The 13340-nt window shown below is 45.9% G+C and overlaps 1 protein-coding gene and 1 long non-coding RNA gene across 2 annotated transcripts in view; one reads left to right on the top strand and one right to left on the bottom strand.

The window, feature by feature from the left end:
* The window catches only part of TDRD12 (tudor domain containing 12), a 65544-nt gene extending 56994 nt beyond the window's left edge, over positions 1–8550 (bottom strand). Inside the window, exons 1-3 of the mRNA XM_029924258.1 lie at positions 8509–8550; positions 3718–3876; positions 1393–1529 (exon numbers count right to left, since the gene is read on the bottom strand). Coding sequence (XP_029780118.1) covers positions 1393–1529; positions 3718–3876; positions 8509–8550 — 338 coding nt within the window. The remainder of the gene's footprint in view (positions 1–1392; positions 1530–3717; positions 3877–8508) is intronic.
* Positions 8551–8859: 309 nt separating this feature from the next.
* On the top strand, positions 8860–13197 carry LOC115281294. The gene is made up of 2 exons (XR_003904211.1): positions 8860–8942; positions 12860–13197. It is a non-coding gene; the product is annotated as an uncharacterized LOC115281294 (long non-coding RNA).
* The last annotated feature ends 143 nt before the right edge of the window (positions 13198–13340 follow it).

Here is a 13340-nt window from a genome sequence, read left to right as displayed (position 1 = left end):
CCCCCGATGGCCTTGTGGGCACCCTGACCACGTCTCGTCTTGACCGTTCAGGAAAAGGGGGCCGTCCTAACTCCCCTCCTGGCCTCCCTGAGCTCTGTTTTTATCGCAGGGTCCTCTTGCCCAAAACAAGCTAAACTTAAAACTCCAAATACTAAAAATCTTTCCACACGATTCAACACAACAACATTTACTTTTGTGACAATTATGGTCATTTATTAAGGCACAGAATCACAAGGTCAAAAGGCATCTTTTTCTCAAGTATCTGCCAATTCCCAATGTCTGGTAAGTCCTTCTGCCATGAAATTCTTCTACTCAAGATAAACCTCTGGGGCACCTGGGTGGCTCAGTTGGTTAAGCATCCGGCTTTTGCTCAGGTCATGATCTCACGGTTCATGGGTTTGAGCCCCGTGTCGGGCTCTGTGCTGACAGCTAGCCCAGAGCCTGGAGCCTGCTTCAGATTCTGTGTCTCCCCCTCTCTGACCCTCCCCTGCTCGCGCGCGCGCGCTCTCTCTCTCTCTCTCTCTCTCTCTCTCTCAAAAAAATAAATAAAAAGCATTAAAAAAAAAAGATAAACCTTTCATTGCCACTAAAGTCTTTTGGAAGAAGGGTCCTCTAATTATTAAACCAATACCCTCTGACTCTGGGACAGGAAATGATAAAAAAAAATTACCACAAAGCTTCAGTTGTTGATAAGTGTTTTCAAACGAACTGTTAGGTGGTCCTGGAGTCAATGAGGGCTCCTTTTCAGCTGTCTCCCCACCTTATGTGACTGACGGCCACGCCCCCACTGTGCAAAGTAAAATGACCAGGAATATTTGGACAGGTGCTCTGATCCCCACAACGGGAGGCTGCACCACCACACACCCCCTCTCCGGAGACAAGACAACTTTCTGCCTCCCTGAGGACCCACCTTTCACCTGACCACACTGAGGCGGAGGCCAGGAAGGAATCCTCACCTTGCCCACTTGCTCTTACACTGCTGCACGTCGAATTGGAACCTGCATGCTGTCCCTACATGAAGCTAAAATAATCCCAGTTTTATGACGTCTATCTCCTTACTTTGAAAACTGACACTCTCCTTTAAAACTAATACTTGTCTCCTTAAAATGTGTAAGGCAAAATAAATACGTATGTACTTATTTATTTTAAGAGAGAGAGCGAGAGAGAGCGCGCATGCAAATGAGTAAGAAACAGAGAGAGGGAGAGTGAATCCTATGGGGGCAGAGGAAGAGACGGGGGGGGGGGGGGAGAGGGAGGGTGCAAGTGAGCAAGGAGCAGAGAGAGAGAGGGAGAGAGAAGTGGGACTCACCTGAAGCAGGGCTCAAACTCACAAACTCAGCTGAGCTCAAGCCAGATGCTTAAAGACTGAGCCACCCAGGCGCCCATACGTACTTTTTAGACTTCACGGGGATATACTTGGCGAAATCCACCAGGAAGCACTCTGCCAGGTGATGGTCGGCCGAACACACGAGGGACTTAATGACAGCTCTGCACCAGCGCTTCAGCTCCGGGCAGTAAACCACACAGGCCTGCGAAGTGAACAGGGTGAGGGCCCCGGGTCACGGGAGACAAGGAAGGTGCGCCGCACCGCCTCCGCCCACACCCCATCCCGCAGGGCACCCGTGGAGGCGGGCGTCACGCTAACCCCCCTGGGCGGGGAACAGGGACACAGGACCCCCCAGTCCTTTCTCCTTGTTTCTCTGACTACACTTTGACTCCTTAATTGAGGGCAATGTTTTGAAAGCCAAATAAGGAAAATGCATTGATCTGCCTTCTCAAATCGGAAACCGAGGGTACAAATGATTGTCGATGACATGTCCAGACCCCAGTGAAACCACACCCGGGGCTCATCTTCCCCCCTCCTGCTCCCCGGGGCTTTTCCTGCTCGCCAACAGCTGTTCGCTCTCTGTCACAACCGAACGCTGGCTCCAGGACCATGTGGGCGTCTGTGTTCTGTACTGCCATGTTCCCGGCACTGGAACAGAGCCTGCCACGCACGAAGTCTTCAGAAACGGCCTAAATGCCTGCAGCCTGTTTTTAGGGAGACTGCCTGGCACCCCGACCGTCCCCAGGACTGCCGGGCCAGAGCAGACTCGACTGCAACCCAGACAGGCAACCCAGACGCTGACCACGGGCTGGTAAAGGGCCCGCTGGGGAAGACGCGAGCCAACAGAGATCGCGGCCCTTGGGGAACTGAAGCCGGACGCCGGATGCAGTCATCCGGCGAGGGCTGGGGTCTCGGGAGCCTCACGGGATTCCAAAGTCAAAGGACTCAAGAGAAGTCTTGCAAAGGGATGGAGGATATTTCTGTTTAATGCTTAGGTTAAAGCAACATGCAGGAATGGTGTAAACAGTTAATAGCTGACACAGCCAGTCAGCTTTGACCTGGTGACTTAGGGCTTCCGCTCGCCCCAAGTGGGGTAACTGAAGCGTCAGGAACAGGGATTACTACTAATAAATATGTTAGAAGCCATGAGTTCAATACAGTTCTTAAAAAATGAAAAGGAGGAGAGAAAAACAACATTAGGCCTCGGACACCGACGTCGGTCACTGGGCACAAGTCAGCAGGCGGGGCACCGGTAAGGGAAAGAATCAACAACTCTCCTACCTTTCCTGTCTTTCCAGCACGAACTGTACTGCCTCAAGGGTGGCCAGACAGCCTTCGCAGGGAGGGAAAGTTCTCTGCAGACGAATTCCGACTCATGAACACAGAAGGAATGTGAAAAGGAGCGTTTTGCAAGCTTAACCGGAAGGGCTGGTTCGGGCCGTGCTGGTCACCGCACGGTGCTGTCACTGCGAGGAGAGCTGCTGGGCAGCTCCCCACCCTGGTGGAGGGCTGAGGCCGTCACCATCTGAATCTGCTGGTCTTCACCCAAAGGGAGACTAGTTCCAAATTCAACGCAGGATGACGCTTTCAGCCCCAATCACTCTGGGTCGGGGGGTGGCAGGGGGAGAGGAATGACCCTAAATCTAATCAAAGCTTTATCTTTAACTAACAGTCCACGTAAAATAGAGGGGAAAAAGGGAAAGTTCACCACCACCACAAGCAGGCACTCGGGCTATCCAAAATGTGGAATATTTTAAAAGGGCAATTGACTAGGTTTCATTTCTTCAACAAGTCAATGGTATGGAAAAAATAATGTTATTACTGGTGGATTTTTTTTGGAAGGGGGAAGTATTTCAAATTATTTCTAGTTTTTCTCATAGTTTATAAATCTTTCCTGTCACGCTATTAAAAAGGTTCAAACTCTCCTGAGAAATGACTGACGTGCAGAGAGATTCAGAAAATGAGCCTGGGAGCCAGAGTGGCAAGAGAGGAAGGAGGGGCCGTGGCATCAAGTAAGGAAAATAAACAAGTGTGAGTTGGTCTAAGTCATGAGCAGCAAAAGGGAGGCATCGCCCTAGGTTGAAAGCCCCCATGCCCTCCTGCCGGGGCCCCGCACCTGTGATGGATCTGGAATAAGCCCCCGGCTCCCTGCCCCAGGAGAACCGCCCCAACGCCTCAATCTGGGCGACCATTCATCTCCTGATGCCGCATATGAACCTTCTACAACCTCTGCTTTCCAGGACCAGCCTGAATCTCGTGCAGCGGGAAGACCCTGACACCAGCTAACGATTATAAACAACTAAAATCCTCTAAAAGCTTTTATCACCAAAACAGTGTACATTTCAAGTAGTAGCTCAAGACACAGTGCTTAAAGCACACTAGGTACGTACCTGCCCTTCTTCCAAGGTTAACGGCTTTATTTCTATGTCTTGACACATGCTATTATAGAAGTCATTCATGGCACTATTGAGGTTTTGATAATCAACTTCACGATCTAAAAAGGGACTACATCCTTTTATAATAACCCAGAAGCATCCCGGGTCTTCAATCTGTAAAGATTTTAAAAGACAAACAAAACAATGCATGATTTAAAAGTAGAGCCATAAAATAATAAATCTTAGAGGCACAATAACTGTCAATAACTTACATGATCTAACAAATTCTTGATGCACACCTGTCTTAGTCACACCAAAGGTAAAAGATAAAAGACCCTTTTTATACGGATCAACTCATTACGCTGAACACCTCAAACTTACAGAATGTTATCTGTCAGTTACATTTCAATAAAGCTGGATAAAAAGGTGTAAGATGCAAAGATAAAACCCTAAAACACATAAAAAATAAAAATAAAAACAGGAAACCAATATGTAGTTTTTAATTATGTGCTGAGAGTCAAAAAGCAAACTGCGATCAATGCCCTCGATCTCCTGTATTTATTAAATATTTGTAATAAAAAAACAAAAGCAAGGTTCCAAATAACGTTCACAATATTCTGTCCTTGTAAGAAAGAGAAGGAAATATGAATACATGTATATTCTGCTCACATTAAAAGGAAGAAATGACAGCAGATAAACCAAAACAGACACAAGTTATTACCTACAGGACGCCAGGAAGAGGAAGGGCAGGGATGAAAGTCAGACTCATCTGAATGTATCTTGTTATATTATCAGTGTTCTTAGAAACCAAGATTTTCATTGTTAGAGAGAAGACACAAATGTAAAATGAAAAGTTAAATTTGAATTGAGGGGCACCTGGGTGGCTCAGTCAGTTAAGCGTCTGACTCTTGGTTTCAGCTCAGGTCATGATCTCACAGTCCGTGAGCTGGTCGAGCCCCATGTCAGGCTCTGTGCTGACAGTGCAGAGACTGCTTGGGATCCTCTCTGCCTCTTCCATGCTCTTTCTCTCTCAAAATGAACAAACTTTAGAAAAAATAAATTTTAATTGAAAAATATCAATAGGAACTCATGACTTTTTAAATGTACTTACTTCTTAACTCTGCCTACTGAAAAAACCTAAAAGCAGCGACTTCCCAAGACTCTGGATCCTAGGTACTGGATGGCAGGAGTACAGAAGTTCACTTTAAGTATTCTCTTTTTCTAAATGTTTGACTATTTTAATAGTAAATTGTTGAAAAAAAGAATAGAGGGCCATTCTGGCTCCAGTTCATGGCAGACTAGTTTACGTGGACCAAAAGCAACAATGAGAAGCCCTAGGAGAAACACAACAATTTGAGGGCCCTGGAGGGACTGGACAGGGAGGGACTGGATGCTTGCAAGGCGGGGTACGTCTTGAGTGAGATCCAGGTTTGGGGACAGCTTTCCAGCCCAGGCTGAGGGGCTACAACACAGGCAGAAAGCCACAGTGTGGGGCTTGAGGAAGCAGAGAAGGGGGTCTGGGGCTACGGGAGTAGCTGTAAACTTTGGGAGAAATTCTCAAAGAGCCGCACTGGGCAGAGCCAGGTCCGTGGCAAGGCTGCAGCGCCCGGGTGAGACCCCAGCAGTCTGGAGCCACTATCGGGTGGATGGGAACTCCACACAGTTTTAGCTGTGGCCCGAATGCGACAGCCCCAAACCTCTGCACGGGGAGGTGTGTCCCGAGGATGACCCAGGCCCTGTAAGACGCCTGCCTGGGGAATCACCACCCTCCCACAGAGCCGCTCCACCTCCCTTCCTGGGGGCATGTGCTAACGAGCGCCTACAGGTGCCAGTCCATCCTGTCCCCGTGGGATGTGCGTGCCTCTCCCACGGCTCAGGAGTCTTTCTCGAGGGCCCGAAAGCTAATCCTGTGACATGGACTCGGCTGGGAGGCAGGGACAGAAACCTCCTTCCTCAGCTGGCAGACACACTGGCCTCATCACAGGACGCTGAGCAGCCCTGGGCTGGTTTTCACCGGAGCCCCTGCCCTGCTCTGCCTTCCTTTACAGTGCTCGGCCACCTCTGCCCTGCCCCAGCCCCGTCACAGCCAGCAGCCAAGGCTTTAACTGCCGTTGGCCTCTGTTCGTCCCTGGCAGCCATCACAGGAAAGTGTCGGCAGCACCAGTCCTGCCAAGTGAGAGGCTTGGTAGGCACCGCAGGTCGTCCACAGAAACCGCTGACGTGCCATGCCTGAGAATTCAAGACCATGCTACCGGGCAAAGGAAATGTGCCCAACCAGTAAGGGCAAAAGCAAGCATGTGCTTGAAAGGCATAAAGCCAGCCTCCCAGAGGGCGGACGGAGCAAGTGACTACGGCAGAGGTCAGCACCCTTGACCACAGCCACGACATCTAGGGTAGCAATGACTAGACATGTAAAGAGATGAGCAGGCGGTATGTGGCCCAGGAAACCAGCAGCGAGTAGAAGAAAGTGAACCCAACACTGCCCAGGTGCTGACACGAACTGGCAAGGACTTCAGAGCAGCTGTTACAAATGCGCTCAATGACTTAAGGAGAAGATGGTTATACTGAGTTTGTTTTCTCGAGAGGAGAATCTCATGTAAAAAATGGAAACTATTTTTAAAAAAAACCTTTTGAAAAGGTTAATTCCAAAACTAAAAATTAAAACATACAAAAAAAAAAGTACTAGTGGCGTGCTCAGGACAACTGTTCAACCCCCGTACCGGAGGTCCTAGTCAGATTAATATGATAAGAAAAAGACTTTGAGGAAGATTGGAAATGAAGAAAGAGCACTCTCTCTATTCACAAACAAGAACATCTACATAGAAAATCCTAAAGAATCTACCAAAAATATATTAGAACTAGTAAGTGGCTGTCACGAGGTTCCAGGATACAAGGTCAAATAATAAATTCAACTGTGCATCGTACTCCAGCCAATGAAAACTGGAAATTTCATTTAAAAAGGGCCATTTTCAACAGCTCCAAAAAACAGGAATTACTCAGAAATGAGTTTAACAAAATATGTGCAAAACGTGTGTTGAGGAGTATACAAGCTAACGAACTAGATCAAAGATCTTTAATGCAGAGATGCAGTGTTCACTAATTAGATGCTGATTTTCCCCTCAGTGAAATACAACTCCATTCCATCAGGAATTGAGAAATCAATGAACTCATTATGAAATTCTTATTGGAAAGGCAAAGGAATTAGAATGGCTCAAATAGTTCTGAAAAATAACAACAGTGTTGGAAAATTCCTACCATCCGATTTCGAGACTTACCATAAAGCTACAGTATTCAGAGCAGTGTGACACTGGAGAAAGCACAGACACGTAAAGCAACAGAACAGAAACAGACCCACACATGATCAGTTCCAATAACGGCACAAAAGCAATTCACTGGAGAAAGGGTAGTTTTCTAGCAAATGATACCTAGAACAATTGCATCCATATGCACAAAAATTGAACTTAGATCCATTCTTCAAATCAGATACAAAAACTAACTCAGATGGATCATATATCTAAATGTGAAATATAAAAACTATAAAACTTCTCAAAGAATACATGGGGGGGGTCACCCAGGTGGTTTAGTCGGTTAAGCGTTCAACTCTTGGTTTTGGCTAAGGTCATGATCTCAATGACCGTGATTTAGTGGGTCTGAACCCTGCACTGAGCCCTGTGCTGACAATGTGGAACCTGCTAAGAATTCTCTCTCTTCCTCTCTCTCAAAAATGAATAAACTTAACAAAAAAATTTTTTTTAATTTAGAAGTATACACACGGGAAATCTTTGTGAATCTTTGTTAGGCAAAGATTTCTTAGCTATAACACCAAAAGTATAATTTGTATGAGCCAAAATTGATAAATTGGACCTAATCCAAAAAAAATTAATGCTCTTTTTTTTTTTAAGTTTTTATTTATCTTGAGAGAGTGTGCACATGAGCAGGGAAGGGGCAGGGCCAGAGAGAGAGAGAGACACACACACACACCCACACACACCCACACCCACCCACCCAAGCAGGCTCCTCACTGTCAGTGCAGAGCCCAACACAGGGCTTCATCTCATGAACTATGAGATCATGACCTGAGCCAAAGTCAAGAGTTAGAAGCTGAACCAACTGCATCCCCCAGGCACCCCCAAAACTTCTGTTCATTGAAAGATATTGTTAAGAGAAGAAAAGCCATAAACTGGGCAAAAATATTTGCAAATCACATCCAACGAGGAACCTCATCCACCATCCATAAACTCTAAAAAAATAAGGAAACAACCAATTAGAAAAATGGACAGATATGAACAGACACTTGACCAAAACAGATGGAAGGATGGCAAACAGGCACCTGAAAAGATGATTAACCCATCATTTGTCATTAGAAAATGCACATTAAAACTACAATGAGATACCACTATGCACTAAACATGACCAGAATGGCTAAAATTCATAAAACTGACCGTTTCACGTGCTGGTGAGGATACAGAGCAACTAGAACTTTTTTTTTTAAAGATTTTATTTTTAAGTAATTTCTACATCCACTGCGGGGCCTGATACATCAACAGAGCCAGCCAGACGCCATGCAACTAGAACTCCTGCCCGTTGCTGATGGGAATGTAGAATGGTACAGTGACTGTAGAAAATTTTCTTGTGAAATTAAATAGACAGGTAATCCAAACCTATTTATGCGTGACAAGAAATGTGTGTTCACACAAAAACTTACCTGAGAAAGGTTACACCAGTGTTATTTATAATCTCCCTCAAACTGAAAACAACACAAGCGGCCTTGAACTAGAGATGATACAAACTGCTGCATATCCATACAATGGGGGCCGACTCAGCAGTCACCAGGTTAGACCTCACCATTCCGGCAACGACCCAGGCAGGTCTCACAGGCACTGTGCCGAGTCACGGAAGCCGGACTCAGGCTACACTGTACTGCAGGATTCCATGTGTATGTTTCTATGTTTACAACATTCTGGAAAACACAAAACTAACAGGGAAGAAAAGGAACAGGAGGCAAAGAAAGAACCACAAGAAAAAAAGAAGAAAGAAAGAAAGAAAGAAAGAAAGAAAGAAAGAAAGAAAGAAAGAAAGAAAGAAAGAGAAAGAAAGAGAAAGAAAAAGAAAGAAAGAGAGAGAGAGAGAGAGAGAGAGAGAGAGAGAGAGAAAAAGAAAGAAAGAAAGAAAGAAAGAAAGAAAGAAAGAAAGAAAGAAAGAAAGAACGAACGAACGAACGAACTACAAAGGAACACCAGGTAACTGGGGGGGAAGGGTGGGAACTGTTGTCCATTGTGACTTGTGATTACAGGACTGTCTTCATTTTTCAAAATGCCACAGAATTCTAACTAAAATTTATATTAAAACTTGAAAAAAATGTTAACAGGATTCTACAGGAAAAAAAAAACATAGAAATCATACCTCAATTTAAAATAGTTTATGGGTTAATACAAAGATGTGAAGCAAGTATGGCAAAATGTTAAAAGATCTGACAAAGCTCAGTGGTGGATGTCCAGGTGTTGTGATTTTTAAAAATATTTCTTTGTATGTCCAGAATATTCCCTAAGAAGACGTTAGATTTTTAATTACTTTTAATCACAAGTTATGATTTTTTTTTAATTTCTTGTCCTCTAATATGAGATCATCTCTACAGTATTTTTACTAAAAATGCCTAAACAGGGGCACCTTGGTGGTTCAGTCGGTTAAGATCTGACTTCAGCTCAGGTCATGATCTCGCCATCTGTGGCGTCCAGCCCCACATCAGGCTCCCTGCTGACAGCTCGGAGCGTGAAGCCTGCTTCAGATTCTGTGTCTCCTTCCCTCTTCTGCCCCTCCCCTGCTTCTGCTCGGTCTCTGTCTTTCAAAAATAAATAAATGCTAAAAAAAAAACCAAAAACCTTTTTTTAAAATGAAGGCCTTCTTTGAAGGTGCTAAAATGTTTCATGTCTTTAAAAAAAAAAAAAAAAAAAAGGCCTACCTCTAAAACCTAGAAAATGTAGTCCAGGTTCAGTTTTACCAGCTAGGAGATCACGTGCTTTGCTAGGAAAGGATGAGGTCAGTAGGATGCGGAAGCCCCACCTCTGACACTAGCGGCTTCTGGCCAGGGTTCTAAAGCAACACACCCACACTGCAATCTCCAGTCTTGCACATTTTCCCTCTGCGTGCCCGTTTCATTTCCAACAGAAAAAAATATCATCCATTGGGGCACCTTGGGTGGCTCAGTTGGTTAAGTGTGCAACTCTCGGTTTCAACTCAGTTTTGTGAGCTTGAGCCCTCATCGGGCTCTGCGCGGACAATATGGAGCCTGCTTGGGATTCTCTCTCCCCCTCTCTGCCCTCTCTCAAAACAAATGAACTTCAAAATCAATGCAATCTTAAAACAATTATATATACAATTCGGGTCCATTTTTTTCTCCATTATTCCTACCATTCAAACTTGAGTAATTTTACTCAAATAAAACCAGGGTCCTTTAGCTGGCAATGAGGACTGAGTATTTCACATCATAAATTAATAGGATTTAACTGAATTAGGTGTGCTCTTTATTATTTCTTAGGAATGGTTAACTCCTCCTTCCTATGTTATTTCCTACATTATTTATTCCTCTTTACTTTTACTCACCCAAGTAACAATGTGATGAGGGTCTCATTTCCCACATTCAGTAATGTGTGCGCAGGGGTAACTTAGAACATCATCTAATAATCTTTAATTCCTGTCCGATTCCCCTTAGTGTTTGGTATTTCCATAACAACTTCAGATATTTTAGTCAAACTTTCCCACACCAACTGTAAAAATGAAGATGCTAATTTTAAAACGTTGTGACAATCCCAGACTCAGCAGTAAGGCTTGGCCCTCTCACTCACGCTGTCATGAGCGCTCTCGGAAGGCTACTGATTTGATCTCAGCACTGCCTCCTCCAGGCAAGAAAACTTTTTTTTTTTTTAATTTAATGTTTATTATTTTTTGAGAGAGAGAGAGAGAGAGAGAGAAAGAGAAAGAGAGAGAGAGAGACAGCGTCAGCAAGGGAGGGTCAGAAAAGGAGGGAGACACAGAATCTGAAGACAGGCTCCAGGCTCTGAGCTAGCTGTCAGCACAGAGCCTGACGTGGGGCTCGAACTCACGAATGTGAGATCATAACCTGAGCCGAAGCCGGACGCTTAACCGACTGGGCCACCCAGGCGCCCCGGGAGAACTACTCTTGAAATTCTGTTCGCGGATTCCACGGGCAGTACCAAAATCATTTATGTGAGCCCGAACAGCTGTTTGTCCCACATTAGTGATGTCACAGCCTCCAGCATTCAGAATTTCCCCCCTTCCCCCCAAGTTTAGCTTCTGACACGCCTCCTGGCAGAAGCAGTCTACTTGAAAGGTCTTCGCCCCGCTGTCTGGAAATATAAAGGGTCCTGTCGCAACACAGCATGACCGCAGGGCCAAGGGCCTGGGGCTTTTCTGGTGCCTATTGCTAGCTTTTTTTTTTTTAACAAGTTTTATTTAATCTTGAGAGAGAGAGACAGACAGACAGGCAAAGGAGGAGGGGGGAGGGGCAGAGAGAGAGAGGGAGACACAGAATCCGAAGCAGGCTCCAGGCCTGCTGTCCACACAGAGCCCGACACGGGGCTCGAACCCACAAACAGTGAGATCATGCCCTGAGCCGAAGTCGGACGCTTAATGACTGAGCCACCCAGGCGCCCCATGATCACAGGATGCCCTGGCTAGTTCTTTTGTCGTGTAGCCCCTCTGAGAGAACAAGCCCACGTACACCATTCCCACGTGTGTCACCGCTGCTCACCTGTCCTCGATACAGAGGCACACTGGACGACTTTCTTAATTCGTATTCTTGGTCAACACCTTTGTCTTCATGAGCCTCAACCTAACAGGCTCACAATGCTAGTTATGTTCTATTTCTAAAACCTATTACAACAAATATTAACTGTTAAAATTTAAAAATAATTTTAATAGTAATTTTAACTGTGATAAACACCCATAATATTTGCCATTATTTCTCTTTTAATGTTTTATTTCTGAAAGAGCGAGCGAGCAAGGGAGGGTCAGAGAGAGAGGGAGACACAATCAGAAGCAGGCTCCAGGCTCTGAGCTGTCAGCACAGAGCCCGACGTGGGACTCGAACCCACGAACCGTGAGATCATGACCTGACCCGAAGCCAGAAGCTCAACCCAGAGCCACCTAGGTGCCCCAAAATTTGCCATCTTAACCCTGATCAGTGGCATTAACTACATTTCAATAGTGCAACCATCACCACCATCCAGTTCCAGAACTCTCTTCAGCTTGCAAAACTGAAACCCCTCTGCACCTGTCAAACAATACCTCCCCCTTCCCCTCTTCTCCTCAGCCCCTGGGCAAACACCCTCCTGATTTCTGCGTTTATGAATTTAGCTACTCTAGGAAGCTCATATATGTAGACTCATACAGCAGTTGTCCTTTTATATCTGGCTTCACTTATCATGTCTTTGAGATTTATCCATGCTACACCATGCGTCAGAATTGCCTTCTAAGGCTAATATTCTGTGTGTGTGTGTGTGTGTGTGTGTACACACACGTATATATCTACTTATATATTATCTATACATATATACCTATATGCGTCACATTTTGCTTATCCATTCATCTACTGATGGGCAGTTAAAATTTATCCAGATAAAAGCTAAACTAATCTGGAGAATTGCAACTGATACCTGTACCACACTTAGGGAACTTCTCCTACATTGTACAGAAAATTTGCTGAGTGTGAAGAGGTAAGAACCAGAAGTGTGGGCAGACCAGAGCTGACAGGGTAGAGAAAAGGGTTCTTGGACCCAAGAGAGGGGTTGGTTCCTAAGCTTGAGGCAGTGTGAATCTAACTCCTGCCAAAATTCTGCCCCAGTGGATTTGCAGGGAAAATCCCTGTCTTTCCAAAGGAGAAATTGAAGATGCCTATTCAGGACTGGTGATGGAGAAGAGTTTGCCCGTTAGATCTGAAACACCTAAAAGTCTTGGAGCAAATCCTCTGTAAAAGTTCGTTACTTCAAACGTTCCTGAAATCTCCGCTCATATAAATAAGACCTAAAACAAGAGCCAGAAAGCTGATGGTTTCTAAAAATCCCATCATTTGCTACGTTCCTCTCCTCTGCCCACAGGTGCATTATTTTATTTTTTTTAATGATGTGTATGTTTTTCCCAGGTTCCCTTTGGTCTATGAACTCCGCCCTCCAGGTAACCTCGTGAACACGCCACGTCGTCGCGGTCTCCTGCATCCCTCACCGGCTAGCTGGCGGCACGCTCGACCTCCCTCTGCCCGGCTCGGAGGACTGAGGATCGGAGCCCCGCGGCGCATGCGTGGGGAAGCCAGGGCTTCGAGGTGGGGGGGCGTTGCCACGAGGGGGCCCCCGGGTGAGGATCCACCGGAAAGGACCCCTGTCGGACGAAGGAACCAGGAGAGGGTCCACGCGGGAGAAGGGGTTACGGTCGGTCCCTCCCTCTAAGGTTCCAGATTTGGTAAATACAGGACGCCCAGTACAATATGAATTCCGGACAAACAACGGGCAACGCAAGGACACACGTGAGCCCAAGTCCTGAGTTGTGTATCTGCACTCAGGGGTCAGGGGTGCCATCCGGCTGGCCGCCGGCGGCTCCGAAGCCCCGCGGCCCCTGCCCAGGCGGCC

Source organism: Suricata suricatta, chromosome 16, assembly GCF_006229205.1.
Source record: "Suricata suricatta isolate VVHF042 chromosome 16, meerkat_22Aug2017_6uvM2_HiC, whole genome shotgun sequence".
Classification (NCBI taxonomy): Eukaryota; Metazoa; Chordata; class Mammalia; order Carnivora; family Herpestidae; genus Suricata; species Suricata suricatta.
Note: the sequence above shows the minus strand (reverse complement) of the source record. Positions and strands in the feature narration are given on the sequence as shown.